The sequence below is a fragment of the Garra rufa genome, chromosome 22 (genome assembly GCF_049309525.1).
Source record: "Garra rufa chromosome 22, GarRuf1.0, whole genome shotgun sequence".
Lineage (NCBI taxonomy): Eukaryota > Metazoa > Chordata > Actinopteri > Cypriniformes > Cyprinidae > Garra > Garra rufa.
This window is the reverse complement of record NC_133382.1, coordinates 31,827,497-31,846,900: the sequence shown is the minus strand read 5'-3', so window position 1 is coordinate 31,846,900 and position 19,404 is coordinate 31,827,497. Positions and strand designations below refer to the sequence as shown.

General features: G+C 38.4%; 3 protein-coding genes across 4 annotated transcripts in view; 1 reads left to right on the top strand and 2 right to left on the bottom strand.

Annotated features, from left to right (window-relative positions):
• The window catches only part of LOC141297800 (uncharacterized), a 14,044-nt gene extending 11,432 nt beyond the window's left edge, over positions 1-2,612 (bottom strand). For both annotated transcript variants that reach the window (XM_073828254.1, XM_073828255.1), the window contains exon 1: positions 2,472-2,612. The gene's annotated coding sequence lies outside the window, so the exon portion shown is untranslated. The remainder of the gene's footprint in view (positions 1-2,471) is intronic.
• On the top strand, positions 2,543-9,084 carry syt15 (synaptotagmin XV). The gene is made up of 8 exons (XM_073828256.1): positions 2,543-2,682; positions 4,417-4,606; positions 4,753-4,895; positions 4,985-5,280; positions 6,769-6,939; positions 7,851-7,962; positions 8,041-8,220; positions 8,791-9,084. The coding sequence occupies exons 1-8, from the start codon at positions 2,676-2,678 to the stop codon at positions 8,937-8,939; spliced, it is 1,248 nt and encodes a 415-aa protein (XP_073684357.1). The 5' UTR covers positions 2,543-2,675; the 3' UTR covers positions 8,940-9,084.
• LOC141297487 (rap1 GTPase-GDP dissociation stimulator 1-B) lies at positions 9,069-19,404 on the bottom strand. Its single transcript, XM_073827914.1, has 5 exons — positions 19,333-19,404; positions 19,097-19,235; positions 17,638-17,760; positions 12,068-12,193; positions 9,069-11,682 (listed from the first exon to the last, which is right to left on the bottom strand). Exons 1-5 carry the CDS (start codon positions 19,402-19,404, stop codon positions 11,207-11,209), a joined length of 936 nt encoding a protein of 311 aa, XP_073684015.1. The 3' UTR covers positions 9,069-11,206.

Below are 19,404 nucleotides of genomic sequence, written 5' to 3'. Positions count from 1 at the left end.
GATTCATCTAGATTAAAGAAATTAATCTATGCCCACCACTAATATAAATATATATATATTATATCTCAAATTTTGGACTTATAACTGGATTTATCTCAACAATAGCAAGTTTGTCCATTCTGAGGGATAACAATAGAGAATGTACAAATTAATGACATGACGAGTTGATCAGGCAAGAATAAAGTCAGAATTTTGAAATATAACCTCAAAGTTATTCTTTTATTCCATGGCTTTCATAGACCGCTACTTGAAAACTGTCATTTTCTGCCAGATAGGCTCTGTCAACAAAAATGTCATCACTGTTTGTAAACACCGAATTGGTCTATTCTGAAGAATGCTGACTTTAACTCATTTTATTTTTTGGTGTGTTCAAGAGAGAATGTAAGAGTTATGTGGGTCTGGAATGGCATAAAATTAAATAATGACAAAATGGGTGAATTATGGCTTTAAATTGTCCACTTTCAGTGCATGATATGATTGCTATTTGATAAAGTTGGGGGGAAAATTTTGATTTCTCGATTTTAAACGATTCTCATTTTTACCAAACGATATCGGTTCTTAAATCAGAAGAATCATTAATCTAGCCTGTTTTCAGTTAATGAGTGGAACATTAGGGCACCTCCCATCCAATAAAGTAAGCTTTGTGTTTTGTTTAGTTTTGATATATAAAGTCTCACATTTCAAATTCTGTCCATTTTATTACAGTATTCAAACAATAAATGCCATTTTGGCGCTGTTTAATGTGTAGTGACAGATTGCTGTAGCAGCGTTGCCAAGTCCGTGGTTTTACCGCAGAAATGGGATACTTTAGTACTGCTGCCGCGGCGGTTGTTTTTCATGCCCGCGGGTTGAAACTACCCAAATAACGTGATGTTTATCCCCTCGAATGCGAATTTTACCAGCGGAACCGAGCAAAAACCGTGTATTTTACCCCTCCCGAAGGACCCTTCTCGAAATGCAATTGGGCGGGTTTTGTTGTGAAAACCTGGCAACCCTGAGTGTAGCGCCTCCGTTCAAGAGAAGTAGAAGCGCGAATTGGTCGTGAGTTTATCATCTCAGTTTTAATACCAGCTACAAAATGAAATAAACACCAAAAGGTATGTTAAAAGAAAGATTACAACTTACCGAAATCCATATCCTCTCTCATGTTATCGCCCAATTAGTGTTTCAACCAGGAAAATATGTCAATATAATAGCTTGTAAACAATACGTGACGTAACGTCACATTTGCCTTAGAAAAAAAAAAACATAATGGCCGTAAACTCATAATTCAGCTAGAAAAATTAACTCTAGAGAGGAGCATTTTGCTAATTATATATGTTTATACTGTTTTTCAGTGTTTAATTTATGTTTGAATAAATCCTTCAGGTTTTTATGACAGCCACCATGTTTATATTTCAAAAAACGAATTAGAGTATAAATATAATTATGTAATTGTAACTTCATGATTATATAAAAAAATAATTGAGTGTAATTCAAGCATTTGTGTACAAATCAGTTAAATTAATCTTCAAATTGTAGTAATGTTAGTAAAATAATTGTATATTTTACAGCATTAGGCATTTTTTTTTCCTTGAGAAAATTTGGCACGCACTGTACCTGATACATATCCAAAATAATCAATATTGAATTGAATAGAATCGGAAATCGAATTGAATCACAAGCTTTTGAATCAGAATTGATTTGTAAAACCTAATTCAAAACCCAGCCCCATTATACAGAAAACCTGCTTCATTATGTGATAAAATACTGTATTGTGCATACTATATATTCTCTAATATGTATAACAAATGTTTTTTTGCTGCTTGTTTGTAAAATGTTTACTGAATGCATTTATGTTGGGTCTACATTAATACTTTTTGTTGACTGGACTGGATGCTTTGCACAGAACTAGATATATTAAGGTGCAACTGTTCAAACAGATCAAACATTAATCACTTCAAACATCACATCAAATTTTATTGGGCTTTACTCAATTCACTACATACAGTATCTGATATGAGTTTACAGTATGTAACTGGTGTTTTTATTGCAGTCAAATGTCTAGAAACTCCATGCAAGTTACCACATTGTGGGAACGGCAGACGTGTTGCCTGATTACAGCCTTGATAAACTTCCCCAGTTCTCCAGGAGTTATTCATTAACGCTTAGTGAATGCAAACTAGGCTGTTGCGGACACCATAACATTCAATGTGTAGTTATTAAACCACAGTCTATGAGCCCTGTGGTGGCAGATTCACTGAGATCAAATCACATTACACAAGTAACATCCATTGTTTAATCAAACATATCAGAATAGCTTTCAGCTATTTGGAAAACCTTCTAAATTGCTAATTGCCTGTAAATAGTCACAGATTGTATGCTCGCTGGACTGCATCGAGGTTTTGTGTTTGTTTGGAAATAAATACTGCGACTGGCAGGGCTCATATCGCTCACCTGCTCGAGCCAGTGCATGGTGTTGATTAACTAACCTGGGAAGCCTCAGGGGGACTGTAGTACCCCGCTGTAGGGTGACCAGGCTGTCAGAAGCCACAGCTTACTCTCTCAATGGGACATCAGGAAGAGTGCCCATGAGACAGCCTCTGGGCAAAATGAGAAACCGGTGATTGGTGATTCACTCTACTGGAGAGAAAGAGAGACTTTATTCAGTTAGGAGTTAGACTGTGTGGCCATCCATGGCTGGTGAGTAGAGGATTATTGGAAACTGTTGTTTAAACTATACTTGAGACCTTTTTACACAGATATGTTATTACATGATAGTGGATCTTCAAGACAAACAGACAACATTGTTTGTTTTACCAGGCTGCAAATATTTGATCATCTCACATGTTATTATATACTATGTATGTTACTGTAGATGCACCAAAGCTTTACTTTACCAGACATGAGGGTTTAGTGCTGTCATAGCGACATGTATTTTGTGCGTGCTAATGTGATGCTATTAGACACTGCTCAGCAGATGGTTGACCCCTGTACTACACCAATAATCTTCATGTGCAATTGAACAATTATTGACCAGTAAGGCAAAGTGCCCTTAGAATGTGCAATTATGAGAGTATGCCGTTAAAGACGCTTAAATGCATACGAGTTTTCACTTTTAGCTCACAGATACCAGTAGTTACCATCTGAGAAACCACTTTGCATGTCAAAAACTCGATTAAAGAGACAGTTCACCCAAAAATAAAAATTCCGTCATTGTTTGAACACGAAAAGATGGTATTTTAACGAATGGATCTATCCTACAATGAATCTAAAAGGGGTCCAAAACAACATCAATATCATCCACTGACCTCTGTATGAACAAAAAAATGTTGAGATCCTTCTTTTCGCACTGAGGACAACTGAGGGACTCATATGCAACTATTACAGAAGGTTCAGATGCTCGCTGATGCTCCAAAATGAAAAACTTTGAACAGAATGAAGATGTGTACATTTTTACTTATTTTGCTTGAATATCATTTCTTTAAATTCATGATCTTTAAATTCCAAAAGTTTTCACCCCCAGCTCTTAATGCATTTTCCCCCCTCTGAAACATCAGTAAGCATTTGAACCTTCTGTAATAGTTGCATATGAGTCCCTCAGTTGTCCTCAGTGTGAAAAGATGGATCTTAAAATCATACAGTCATTGTATGGCTTCAAATACACAAAAATGCTGAAAAGCCAAAGAATTTGTGGGACCTTAAGGATTTTTCTGAAGAAGCAGTTTAACTGTTTAAAACAAACAAAGGACTCATGAACAACTATCACTAAACAAAACAAACAACAACAACAACAAAAACAGCTGTGGATCATTCAGGTAGCAACACAGTGTTAAGAATCAAGCATATGTAAACTTTTGAATGGGGTCATTTTTATACATTTAAGTAATATTTCCTCTTGTGGACTATATGGAAATGTCTTTTATGTGAAATATCTTATTCAGGTCAGTACTTAATAAAAAATAACATGCATTTTGTATGATCCCTCTTATTTTGGTAAAATAATTAATTAATTGACTAAATGGCGTAAGCACAGTCTTAAATAGATATTATTATATAATATATAATATTGAAGAGTTTACTTTTAATTATGAGCTGTATTAAATGAACTACAATACCTGTTAGGAAGTTCTGGTTCACTCGCACTTTATTCCTCCCGGTGGCTGCAGTAAATCCCCTACAGTAAAGGAGAAAACAGGTTGTTTCTTGAGCAGCAAAAACACAATGTGCTCCACCTCTTGCATGCAGGTCTCCACTAATGTGTGTTGACACAAGACACTTGACACGTCTGTTTAAAAGGCATGAGAGAAAGAGACTGTCCAATGGTGTCACACAGCAGGTTTAGTTAATGCAAAGCCATGTTCTGTGTTGTATGAAACACTGGGTGAGAGGGGAGGGTGACTAGCCGCTGAGTTTATTTTGTGTCTGTGCCATTAGATCCACTTGTAGCACTGGCTTGTGGACTGTCTGCAGCATTTCTCCTCCTGCTGCTGTTTGGCCTATCAGTGTATCTGCTGTGGAGGAAGAGACAAACTCGAACGCTCTACAGGGGACTGATACCTACCACCCCCACAATCCCACGATGCACCACTCCAGTGCTTCAGACATCACAGAGCAGCAGCTATGGGTAAATAACAGTTGCTGCTTGTCTAGAAATGGCAATAATACAAGATGTATACAGTATTGTTGCAATGTAAGGTGAACCAAATTGAAAAAATGTAATCCAAATAAATTGAAATGTATCTACACAACCTTATCTTTAATCTTTAACAGCTCAGGTGGTGTTCCTTTCTTTGTGCCTCCTCGATTCAAGACAATACCCCAACTAAACGAGGGGAAAGAGGAAAGAGAGTCTGCTGAGGAATGGGAACTCCATCCAGATCTGCACATCCAGCGAGGCTCTCTAACAGTAGGGAGTATGTCAGGACAGGAATAAAGGCAATAGACATCAGAAATTATGATACAAAGAGAATGTTTTGACTGTGTTTCTCGTGTGGTTCTTGAGGTTGGTTCCCTCTGGGCAGCATAAGACCAGACCTGTACCAGCTCCCAGAGGAGCCCAGCGAATGGGCCCTTCCCAATGGCTCAGCTGTTCGTTTGTGGTTCGCTCTGTGGTACCAGCAGGAGAGAGAGCAGCTGGTGGTTTCTCTGCTTCGTGCTGCTAACCTGCCCGTTCAGTGCCAGGGTAATGTCACACTGGTAAAACTGCAGCTGTTGCCATCTGATGATCGACGACACCGTCAAGCCAAAGCAAGGCGGAAGGGTCGTCATCCACAGTTTAACGACACCTTTGTGTTTCAGGTAGAAAGTCTCTCTTGATAAACATTGGCAGTCTAAGTCTCTATGTATGTGGGTAGATCATCAGTCTTCCTCATTATATGGAGATTCAAGTGCTTTGAACTAATGTTTCATGATTTGTTTGTGAATTCATTTTCAAAAACATTTTTGTTCTAAATAATGGAGAAACTTCTTGAAAGTAGAGAAGACATTTCATAGTTGATGTCTCCATCTACTGGCCATTGCAAGCAGGTTTCCTGAATCATTCCTCTAAGCACTTAGAGAAATATTCTGGGTTCAGTAGAAGTTCATTACACCATTTTTAAAAGTTTGGGGTCAGTAATAACACTGGTGCTCAAGTTTTTTTTTTTGGTGAAATATGTAATACATTATTTATTTATAAATTCTTTGATGCATAGAAAGTTCAAAAGAACAACATTTATTTGTAATAAAATTGTTTTGTAACATTATAAATGCCTTCACTGTCAGTTAAAGCATTAGTTCACTTGCAGAATAAAAAATTCCTGATAATTTACTTTCCCCCAAGTCATCCAAGACGTTAATGTCTTTCTTTCTTTAGTCCAAAAAAAAGTTTTTGAGAAAAACATTCCAGGATTTTTCTCCATATATTGGACTTCACTGGTGGCCAACAGGTTGATGGTCCAAGGTTTCAATGCAGCTTCAAATGGCTCTACACAATCCCAGACATTTGAATAATGGTCATATCTGGTGAAACGATGAAATGATTCCTATAAAAATAAACATTTATATACTTTTTAACCACAAATCCTTGTCTTGCACTAGCTCAACCTCACACATTATGTAATTAAGTTGGAAAGGTCACGTGTGATGTTGGTTTAAAGTACCGATGCAGTGTTTACAAAGTGAACTTGCAAAAAATCTCAAACGCCCTTTACAAAAAATTGTAAAACAATGATGGTGGACAATTTTGAAGTTGGAGGAGAAAATGTGATGAAGTTTTTCGCCCTACCCTGCCTTTTTGAACCGAAGTACACAGACGATTAACTAACCACGTGTGACCTTTCTGACGTGAATATGCAATGCATGAAGTCTTAGCTAATGCATGAGCTAGTGCAAGACGAGCATTTGTGGTTAAAAAGTATATAATTTGTTTCGTTTCGCTAGATGAGACCGTTATTCCTCTGCTGGGATTGTGTAGAGCCCTTTGAAGCTGCAATTTGGACCTTCAGCCTGTTGATCCCCATTGAAGTCCACTATATGGAGAAAAGTCCTGGAATGTTTTCCTCAAAAACCTTAATTTCTTTTCAACTGAACAAAGACAGACATGCACATCCTGGATGGCATGGGGGTGAGTAAATTATCAGAAACATTTAATTCTGGAAGCGAACTAATTCTTTAATCACTTTAGTGCATCCTTGCTAAGTATTAATTTCTTTAAAAAAAACAACAACAAAAAAACACTTGACCCCAAACTTTTAAACGCTACAATGACAATAAAGCCTATAACCTGATTCCTATGCCTTCTATCAGGTATCTAACATCTGTGTTGACCAGTGCTCTTTGAACATGAACATGTACACTGTGGACCATCAAAAGAAGCATCGTCTTGTAGGTCAAGTCCTGATTCCCCTCAGACATTCTGAACTGAAGGAGACAGCAGGCAAAGTGCAGTGGAGGGATCTTGACAATGAAAGTGATCAAGTATGGCATTATATTATTAAAGGATTAGTTCACTTCCAGAATCAAAATATAATTACATATAATTTACTCACCCCATTGTCATCCAAGATGTTCATGTCTTTCTTTCTTTAGCCGTGAAGAAATTATGTTTTTTGATGAAAACATTTCAGGAATTTTATCCATATAATTGACTTCTATGGTGGCCCGCGAGTTTGAACTTCCAAAATGCAGATTAAATGCAGCTTTGAAAGACTTTAAACAATCCCAGCCGAGAAAGAAAGGTCTTATCTAAAAATTACAATGTATACTCTTTTTAACCACAAATGCTTGTCTTGTCTTGCTGCACTCAGACAGTTAGGGTATGTCGAAAAAACTCATCTCATTTTCTCCTCTAACTTCAAAATTGTCCTATATTGCTGTTTTACCTTTTTTGTAAAGGCCATTTCACCTTCTTTGCACATTCACTTCTGAACTTCTGCAGCGATATAGGACAATTTTGAAGTTGGAGGAGAAACTGAGACAAAACGAGCATTTGAGGTTAAGATGTGTATAAATTGTAATTTTTTTAAACTAATTGTTTCGCTAGATAAGACCTATCTTCCTTGGGTGGGGTCGTTAGAGCCCTTTGAAGCTGCATTTAAACTGCATTTTGGAAGTTCAAACTCGGGGGCACCATTGCAGTCCACTATATGGAGAAAATTTGTTTTCCTCAAAAAACATTATTTCTTTACAACTGAAGAAAGAAAGACATGAACATCTTGGATGACAAGGGGTGTGTAAATTATCTGTAAATTTTTGTTCTGGAAGTGAACTACTCCTTTAAAGACATTAAAATTCTGTCATAATTTACTAACCTCATGTCTTTCCAAACCTGAATAGCTTACTTTTCTCTGTGAAACAGAAAATAAGTGTGCTTTTCACTGCTGTTGTAGCTGCTTTCAAAAAACGGTGACATCCAGGTGTCTCTGAACTACAATCAATCCCTACATCGGCTCACTGTGGTTCTTCTACGAGCAAGAGGTTTGCAGTGTTGCAGTGATGCAGGTGAGACCCAAAGCAATGAAGAATACAATACAGTGACAAGCAGTCTTTGTGTAACTTAATGTAAAATGGATGGTACAGGTGTGTGCGCCCAGGTTTCTCTGAAGATACATACTCAGGTGGTGAGGAACAAGTGGACCACTGTAGCAAAAGGGAATAATCCATCGTTTAATGAAAGGCTTACCTTCAGACTCCTCCCCATGCAGCTGGACACAGCCTGTCTTACTCTACAGCTCCAGCAGCCCAGCACAGAGGAACCCGGTAACTGTCAATCAATTATTTCCAGGGCGATAGGGCACCATCATCCTGCTATTATTAATAGATGTTATAATATTCAGGTAGAAATGCTTAAAAAATAGAATAATGCTGTTTAAAGGGATTGCTCACCCAAAAATGAATATTCTATCATTAATTACTCACCTTAATGTTGTTCCAAACCCGTAAGACCTTCGTTTGACTTTGGAACAAAAATGAAGATCTTTTTATGAAATCCGAGAGCTCTCTGACCCTCCATAGACAGCAAGAGTCCTAACACGTTCAAGGTCCATAAAGGTACCAAGAACATTAACAAAATAGTCCATGTGACTTTTTGTTGCACAAAAAAAATAAAAAACAGCTTTATTCAACAATTCCTCTCCTCCACGTCACTAAAGCACCATTTTGAAGAGTACCAAAATGCACAAAGTTCTTTCAGGTTTGTAATGTCATGTGGGTGAGTAATTAATGACAGAATTTTAATTTTTGGGTATACTATCTCTTTAATTCACCAGTGGTCTCAAAAATATATCTGTGTATCTGTACTCAGCCAATATGTTTTGTCTTGACTGGCAGCGTCATTGGGCATTGTGGTCATTGGGCCGTTCATGTATGCGAGGGGCAGAGAGCTGGAACACTGGAACGACATGGTCAGCAAACCACAGGAGCTGGTCAGGCAATGGCACCCGCTGGGATCCGCTGACACAGTACAGGGCCCTCAATGAACAACATGCAACAAACTCAATGCCACCTCTCTCCTCTCTTTGAAAACAATGGTAGCCTTTTTCTTATCTTCGGGGGGTGTTCTTTTTTGAGTACAAGACTGATGTTAGAAAATCAAATGGAATTAAACAAAGTTTAAAGAAATGGTTTATTGATAGCATGAATTGGTGAATGAGCTTTGCGTTTATTTACATCATTTTAAATCACAGTTTGCTCCTCAAAGTCCCAATAGGACAATTGTGACCCTGGACTACAAAACCAGAAGAGTACATTTTTTGAAATTTCAATGAATAATAAGCTTTCCATTGATGTGTGGTTTGTTAGGATAGGACAATATTTGGCCGAGACACAACTATTTGAAAATATTGAATCTGAGGGTGCAAAAAATCCAAATATTGAGAAAATTGCCTTTAAAGTTGTCCAAATGAATGCATATTACTAATCAAAAAGTTTTGATATATTTATGTTAGGAATTTTACAAAATATCTTCATGGAACATGATCTTTACTTAATATCCTAATGATTTTTGCCATAATAGAAAATGTATCATTTTGACCCATAAAAAGTATTGTTGGCTCTTGCTACAAATATACCCATGCTACTTATGACTGGCTTTGTGGTCCAGGGTGTGACTTGATCTAGGAGGTAAAAATACAGTCCAGTTGTACCCCAGGGGTCTCACACAGTTTTAACACAAAGTGATTAATGGATAAGGGTCATTTGGATTCAGATTGATTTGCATCCATCCATCTATTCATCAATCCTCGTTTCATTTGTAGGGTCACAGTAATTGTTACTGAATCATTCAGACCAATTTGTGAATTGGCTGGATCGATTCATTGAAAATAATGATTCACTCACAAATACTACCATTCAAAAAATTGGGATCAGTAATTTTAAAATAAATGAAATAAGCATTAAATTGATCAAAACTCACAGTAAAAATATTTATAATGTTACAAAACAGTCTATTTTAAATAATTGCTGTTCTTTTAAACTTTCTATTTATCAAATAATCCTGAAAAAAAATCACACAGCAATTTCCACAACAACAATATTAAGAAGCATTGATGTAAACATTGATGATAATGAGAAATGTTTCCTGACATCAAATCAGCGTATTATAATCATTTCTGAAGGATCATGTGACACTGAAAACTGGAGTAATGATGCTGAAAATTCAGCTTTGTCATCAAAGGAATACATTATTTTTGTATATATTAAATTAGAAACATTTATTTTAAATTGTAATAATATTTCAGAATATTACTGTATTTTGATCAAACATATGCATCATTGGTGAGCATAAGAGAAAATTTTAAAATAATAAAAATCTTAACAACCCCAAACTTTAGAAAGGTAGTGAGGAAAACTACACAAAAGCGCAATATTAATATTCCCATAAAGTGCCCATAAAGTGCCAAATACCATTTTGAATGAAATGATTCATCTAAATTAGTTCCCCCAAAAATTAAAATTCTGTAATTAATTACTCACCCTCATGTCATTCCAAACTCGTAAGACTGTTCATCGTCCTTACTATGTTTCTGTGCCTTGACCTTGGTGGGACCCTTGCTCTCTCGGATTTCATCAAAAATATCTTAGTTTGTATTCCAAAGATGAACGAAGGTTTTACGGGTTTGGAACAGCATGAGGGTGAGTACTTAATGACAGAATTTAAATTTTTGGGTGAACTAACCTTTTAAGTGTAATACTGCTCTAATTTGGTTCATTAGGCAAGTCTGCTTTCATCTGGACTGTGTTTGGACCCAAAGACTGTAAACAAAAGTCACGATTCTCATCTGTTAATCTATTTCCCTTGGTGCGTTTTGCAACATGGTTGCATATTGCGACCTGGGTGCATGTAGCTGCTCTGAACCCTGAAGACTGGGTGTGGATAATCCACTACTGTAAGGCCTCTTATGGACTAATCACAGAGTTCCGAAAGGCTAGCGGATTGCAGCTCGGCGTCCATCTGTTCTCATGTTTTATGTACAGCCAGCGTATATCTGTAGGACTTAAACTGCCTGAACATAACATGTCTTGTGACCTGGCTTATAATTATCGCTCTCGATTAGTATCCTTGCATTCAGACGTGACGTCTGAGCAATAGGAAAACAAGAGCAATTATATTCTATGTCTGTGCTTTCAGATCCATTCTTTGTTATAAATGGCTGAAATGAGCTCCTTAAATGTCAGGATGTGGTTTACACCAGATCACCAGTTTAGGCCACTTCAAATGTTCATTAATATTGTGAGTCCAAAAGCCTCACAAGAGGGTATGAAGCATTGCTGCCCTCAGATTCCTGTTTTTCGGTATGTTCTTCACTGAGCATTTGATAACTTTATACAATTTAGGGCAGCTGCCTAGGTGGCCAAAGTTCTGTAAGCGGTGTCCAGTCTGGTGGCTGTTTTTTGCACCCCAAAGCATGGTGGAGCATCTTGGGAGCACTTCTACTGCTACAGAGTACTGGCCGTTAGTCCACTGTTTCAGCCTAACCACCGTCACAGCCGAAGAGAAGCCGAAAGAGTAACGTGAGGTGCCACGGAAAACTCGCTCTCCCTCCCCAAAGTACGCCCCTTCCTCCCAGGAGAGCACGGAGCCGTCTTCTTCACCCATGTTGGCCAGGTTACAAAGGGCCAGAAGGCAAGAGCTCAGCAGTGCTTCGTTTTCTCTATGTTGTAGAAGAACCAGCACCAGTCGTGGGACAGCTCCGAGCCTCAGGAAACGCTCTTGCTGCAAGTCTGGAAAGAAAATAGCCACTTTTACATCCCAAACTTGAGATACAGATTGCTAGACTCTACTTAGCTTCCTATTTTTCCTGAAAATATCATGTGAATTCTGCCTGTTCCAGCGAAATCACAACACAAATGCAAATAAAGTACTTGCCAGTGACAAATGGATGCATTTTCAAAAGCTTTCAAAATTGTAACTATTTAAAAATTTTAACAATTTTTTAACTACATATCTCAGCCACATCTTCTCAGATTCAGGTTAAAGGCTGCCTTGAATACTAATCAGTTCAGATCAGTTGGAGGTTGACTAAAGTATGACTTATGTCTCTCACATCAGTGCCACCTTTTAAGATCTGTGGTTAGAAGAACAGGGCTAAAGTTCAAGTTCACTCACTGCTGTCATAGCAAATCCTGGCGATGGCCTGGCTAACATGAAGGAGAAGGTCCTGGTCTTGGCTTAGCAGTAAGGTCACAAGGGCAGACACAATGCCTGTCTCAAAGCATTGCTCTCGCACAGGAGCTAAAGAAAGGTGGAATTATTGAATAATCACTAGTCAGTCAGTGCTCTACGACAATGAGTATTAAGTTAGATGTCAAGGTACTTGATTTATAACTAAAAGCTCCTATTATTTGCAAAATTTGTTCCACCAGCAACCTAAGGTTAAGGTTTAGATGAGGTCTTTTTTATGCATCATATCTTAAGTTCAACCTTTCGGTTACAGCCCAGCCCATATTTTAACTGACACTAACAAACATATGAAGGCGTTTTTACAACAGTGTTTAAGTGCTACGTTATTTATTTATTTATTTTATATATCTAAAATTACAAGATTAAAGCCGTAATAAAGTCGAGATTATGAGAATAAATTAAAATATATTAAGAGAATAAAGTGTAAATATTTCGAGAATAAAATTTGAAAGTACGAGAATAAAGTTAAAATATTTAGAGAATGAAGTCTAAATATTTCAATAATTCCAATAAAGTCAAAATTATGAGAATCAAGTCAAAACATTTGGAGAATAAAGTCAAAATATTTGGAGAATACAGTCAAAAATACGAGAGTTCATTTGTAGCAACTGTGAGATTAAAGTTATAATGTTTTAAGAGTATATTCTAGCCTTTTGCACATGTAAATCACCTGGATTGGGAGCACTGGGAGATATTCAAAAGTCTCAGCTTTTAAAATCTGTCAGTTTTATAGTGAAATACACAATATGTCTTGTGTCAATGTGTTTTTCACGCTCTTTAATGTGGCGGGACAGGCCACTGTATTCGTCTCAGTTTAAGCAGCATGTGAATCAGTCATATTTCCAATTACAGTGAGACATTCGTTTCATTAAATTAGTCTGTACAGTTTATTTCATTCCTTCTTATGTTACTTCAGTTTATATTGTGCTATGAATTTGAAATAAAGAGGGAAAACACATTTATCATTTGTATTTCGTAATAAAACTGACAGAATAAAACTGACAACCTTTGCAACATTTTATTGTCGTTTTTAATTATATACATGAGAGGACTTAAAGATTGGACATCACACACGTTTTTGCGGAGTAGGTGGTGGAATTTTCATGAAGAAAACTGTATAATTTAATGAAACGAATGTCTCATTGTAATCAAAAATACGACTGATTCACATTAACACAGCAATCTGTCCCACCACATTAAAGAGCGTGACAACACATTATTACAAGACACGCTGTTTGTATTTTGCTATAAAACTGACAGATTTTGAAAGCAGGGACTTTGTTTAATATTAAAAGTACCAAAAGCGTCGGCGCCGATAGCCTTGTGGGCAGTGCGTCGACATATAGCGCCGTTGCGCTCCGGGCGTCCCGTGTTCGAATCCCGGCTCGAGGACCCTTCCCGATCCCGCCCCCCATCCCTCTCCCTCCACATTTCCTGTCAATTCTGATCTATCCTATCATAATAAAGGCAAAAACACCAAAAAATAAATCTTAAAAAAAAAAAAAGTACCAAAAGCACAAAGCTTACAGTATTGCTATTATTGGGTGGCTGGCGAACTACAAATAGGCCTAATGAATGCAATCGAAGATGTGAAATATTATTTCCAAGCACACTGTCTCTGCGAGCATAGCACGTGGTATGACTTCTGCTAATAATCTCACATATATTCAAATAAATTCTGGTGGCCTGGCAACTTCTCCCGGTGCTCCCAATCCAGGCCATTTAGATGTGCAGGCTATACTCTCAAAATATTATTCAAAATATTATATATCTTTAATTGGTACAATGTAATTCTTGTAATTTTAACTTCATTTAGATTTTATTCTCATAAGATTTCGACTTTATTCTCAAAATTTCAACTTTATTCTCAAAACATTTCGACTTTATTCTAGAAACATTTAGACTTTATTCTCTAAAAATTTAGACTTTTTTCTCTAAACATTTAGACTTTATTCTCTAAACATTTTGTCTTTATTCTCGTAATAAAATTTTTATTCTCAAAACATTTTGTCTTTATTCTCGTAACTTAAATTTTATTCTCAAAACATATTGACTTTATTCTCGTAACATTTCGACTTTATTCTCAAAATTTCAACTTTATTCTCAAAACATTTCGACTTTATTCTAGAAACATTTTGACTTCTTTCTCAAAATTTCTACTTTATTCTTGAAACATTTCGACTTTATTCTCGAAACCTTTAGACTTTATTCTCAAAACATTTAGACTTTATTCTAGAAACATTTTGTCAATATTCTCGTAATTTAAATTTTATTCTCAAAACATATTGACTTTATTTTCGTAACATTTTGACTTTATTCTCGAAATTTCAACTTTATTCTCAAATCATTTCGACTTTATTCTAGAAACATTTCGACTTTATTCTCGAAATTTCGACCTTATTCTTGAAACATTTCTGTCACGCGGGTGTGCAGGACGAGACGAGACGATAGACGAGATTAACAATCAACAGTAAATTTAATAGAATTCTCCAAGATGAACAAGGCAGGAACAGGCAGGAACACAGAGGGCTTTCACACACATCCAGATAACGTTAAAGACCGACAAAAGACTAAACTCAAAGACAGACTTATAAAGGGTAACTCATTATCAAACACAGGTGACACAGATGACTAATAATTACAAGGACAGGTGCAACAGATGACGGTGACGAGGGCTAAACCAAATGACAACAGAATGGCAGGGGAAGACAATGGGTGAAACCAATGACAGACAGGGTTGTGACATCACGCCCCCCTCCGGAAAGGCGCGTCCTCGCGCCGTGGAAAAAACGAGAGGGGCGGAAAAACAGAGTACATAAGGGAGGAGGCTTGGGCGGAGGACGGTACCCCTGGAGGGGGACAACAAACAAAGTCCTGAGAGTCCAGGGGGGCGACGAAGGTGGGAGGAGCCAGGGAGGAAACAGGAGGGACCTGAAGCAGGAGGAACTGACCCAGACCACAGCCATGATGACGGCCCACTGTGGAGCCGACGGAGGGAGGAACCATGGTGGAGGAAGGTGTGCCGACTCCATGGGGCCGACCGACAGAGGCGGAGCAGATGGCGGAGGAGCCCGAGGCGGAGACGGAGAGCCGATGATCCGGGGTGACGCCGAGGATCCGGAGGGCCAAGGTGGAACAGGCTCTGGCGCCCGAGGCGGAGGCGGAGTCCCGGAGATCCGCGGCGGAGCCGGAGCGACAGAGGATGGAGGCTGTGCCCGCAGGAAGGAGGAGTCCCAAGGAGCCGGTGGGACGGCGCGACGAGGCACAGCCGGAGGAGCAGAGTCCTGAGGAGCCGATGGGGTGACGACTGACCAGGGCGGAGCCGGAAAGACGATGGAGCCCGGTGGAGCTGGTGGATCGACGGGCGACGGTGGAGAGGAGGGCGTCGAGAGCCGTGGTGGAACCGCGGGGTCGAAGGGCCGAGGCGGAGTCCAGGACTCGGAGGCTGGAGGCGGAGCTGAGGAATCCTCCAGCCGAGACGCCGATGGAAGCTGGCAGTCCCGCGGCGAGCCCACTGCACAGGTGGATGACTGAGGGTGAGCAGGGGGACTGACAGGTGATAGCGGAGATTCAGGATGGCTGGACGGGACCAGCGGAGACTCAGGATGGCTGGACGGGACCAGCGGAGACTCAGGCATAGGCAGAAGAGGGCGGGTGGGTGGGAAGTTCAGGCAGGCCAGTGGTTCTGTGGAAAAGTCTATTAAGTCCCCAGAGTGTTGCTCATTCTCACCCCCAGTGGTGGTGCAGTGGGCAGGGCTCTCTGTAGCCCTCTCTTGCTCCACGTCACACTCCACCGTCGCGGATGTAGCAGTCGGCTCTCGCACCTGGTCCGATGGGTCCGGCTCTGGCTCTGTCGCTCTCGGCTCGGGCTCTCCATCGTCGGTGGGCTCGGGCTGCAACTCCGCTTGTCGGGGTGATGTTGGGCTGGGTTCTGGGTCTGGAGTGGGGCTGGTGTCATCCTTCGCGGTCAACGAAGCTCTGCTGGACACCAGCACCCACTCGATGTAGTCGGCGAGGCTCTCTCGAGGACCCTCCCCGGACAGCTGCCTCTGGATGTTATCATTAAGTCCCACGCGGTAGAACGTGCATAGGCAACTGTCCGGGTAGTGCGTAAACGGGGCGAGGAATATAAAGTCTCTGGTGTGGTCCTCGAGAGAGCGGTTCCCCTGCTTCAGGAGGAGGATGAGGACGGCGGGATCATTCATGACGGGGGAAAAAAAATAAACTAAACACTGATACAAAAAAAACGGAAAATAAACGCAGGGGAAGACGCCGTGAATTTTTTTTTTGGTCGGTCTTTCTGTCACGCGGGTGTGCAGGACGAGACGAGACGATAGACGAGATTAACAATCAACAGTAAATTTAATAGAATTCTCCAAGATGAACAAGGCAGGAACAGGCAGGAACACAGAGGGCTTTCACACACATCCAGATAACGTTAAAGACCGACAAAAGACTAAACTCAAAGACAGACTTATAAAGGGTAACTCATTATCAAACACAGGTGACACAGATGACTAATAATTACAAGGACAGGTGCAACAGATGACGGTGACGAGGGCTAAACCAAATGACAACAGAATGGCAGGGGAAGACAATGGGTGAAACCAATGACAGACAGGGTTGTGACAATTTCGACTTTATTCTCGAAACATTTTGTCAATATTCTCGTAATTTAAATTTTATTCTCAAAACATATTGACTTTATTTTCGTAACATTTTGACTTTATTCTCGAAATTTCAACTTTATTCTCAAAACATTTAGACTTTATTCTAGAAACATTTCGACTTTATTCTCGAAATTTCTACCTTATTCTTGAAAACATTTTGACTTTATTCTCAAAATTTCAACTCTATTCTCAAAACATTTCGACTTCATTCTAGAAAAATTTCGACTTCTTTCTTGAAACATTTCGACTTTATTCTCCAAACATTTTGTCAATATTCTCGTAATTAAAATTTTATTCTCAAAACATATTGCCTTTATTTCCGTAACATTTTGACTTTATTCTCGAAATTTCAACTTTATTCTCAAAACATTTCGACTTTACTCTAGAAACATTTCAAGTTTATTCTCAAAATTTCTACCTTATTCTTGAAAACATTTCGACTTTATTCTTGAAACATTAAAACTTTATTCTCAAAACATTTAGACTTTATTTTTAAAATTTCTACTTTATTCTCTAAACATTTTGTCTTTATTCTCGTAATTTAAATTTTATTCTCAAAACATATTGACTTTATTCTCGAAACATTTAGACTTTATTCTCGAAACATTTTGTCTTTATTCTCGTAATTTAAATTTTATTCTCAAAACATATTGACTTTATTCTTGAAATATTTAGACTTTATTTTTGAAATTTCGATTTTATTCTCAAAACATTTTGACTTTATTCTAGAAACATTTTTCTCACGATTTTTTTTTTTTTTTTTTTTTTACATGAACGCTGTCATACAAGCACATGCATATTTGTACATAAAACATTTGTTCTTACCATCTCTAGCCAGTTCAGCTACCAGTCTGGCCGCGTAAGTAGTGAGTGTGCTTTTTCTTCTTAAAATCTGAGCCAGAACAGGTAGAATCCCACTTTCTACAACCTGCTCAGATATGCCTTTCTCTAGGACAGGAAAAACACATTACACAAAGATTGGGCTCAGTAAAATGTCTTATGCTCTTCAAGTCTGCATTTATTTGATCAAAAATACAGTAAAACAGTAATACTGTGAAACATTAACATATTTCTGTAATAGCAAAGCTGAATTTTCAGCACATTATCTTCTCAATATGCATTTAGTCCATTTAAAATATATTTGTTTTTGTAAAATGACAAATTTGATATCTTTACTGTCTTTTTTGATCAGTTTAATGTGTCCTTGGTGAATAAAAGTATTAATTCTAATTGTATTACCCAAAACAATGTGTATATATATATATATATATATATATATATATATATATATATATATGTATAACCGAACCATCCCTCTGAAAGTAATACAAATTGGATAAATAGTGTACAACATGCTAGACCATTCTTATCCCGTTTTCCTTAGTGAACATACGCACAGATTAACAAATGATGTTTCCACAAACTACCGAGTCGCTCACAGCTGGCCACCTGGTTGCTTGTGTACAAAGGAACAGTCTGGCTAATCGTTCCTGTCACTCCATGGCTCTAACAGAGACAAATGCGGATTAAAGCCTCTCTGTTTTCAAATCCACAGGAGTTGCGTATCCCTCTCACAGCCATCCTTGTTGATGTATTAATTATAGTGATTTGTGATATGTAAGGGATAAAGCAGTCAGCTGGTCATTATCACAAAATAAATCTGACAGGTTTTTGTATTAATTCAGTACATAATCCTGTACATCATCCAGGTTTTTACACATTAAACATTGATTTAAGCCTGTATTATTTGAGTATGTAAGAATAAAGCTATGCAAAGCAGTACCAGAGACATAAAACCAGCATAGCTATGAAAGAAACCATTTGGTTAGGACAGCTAATTATATCTGGAGTTCATTATGCAAAAATATTCAACCTTTAGAGTGTTGCAATTGACTATGCAAAATCAAGTTTTCCAGAGAGACCCATAATAACGATAGTAGCCTTAGTCATGTCTAGCCAAAGTGCAATAGCAATATGCACTAAGCAGCTTTCAGAACTCACTCAAAGAGCTGGCACATTCTGCATCTAACTAGCTGGAACAAGCTCATACCAATTGACAATGATTACAAATACCTTTATTTTAAAGAAACTACTTTATAAAAGCATAATATATTGAGAAATGCCACAAAATTTTCTAACATCTTGTATAATGCTCAGAGGGCCTGTTTTTGTTACATAAGCGCTCAACTAGTACTAAGCATGTCTGCAGGGACTCACTTCTTTCTCAACTAGACATTTCACCTAGACATATGACACCAATAGAGCAAAAACCTGAAATACTCACTTCTTTCTATGGCAACATTCAGTACTGTGTCCAAATATGGCTTTAGTTCCTCTTCGACGAGTTCTGTGCTCACACTGATGGCCTCTATTGCAGCATTTAGTGAATCTGAGAAAAGAAAATGTATGTTAAAATGTACATCCTTCAGATGGTCTTTCCATTGTGGCTGTTTTTACTTACCCTTACCCACATAGCAAAATTGGTTTGGCCCAGTGATGGGCCACACAATCCACTTTCACTTGGCCCAAATACAGCAGTGAATTACGGTACATGACTGGACCAGGTCTGGATTCCAGACAAGGGCCACACAT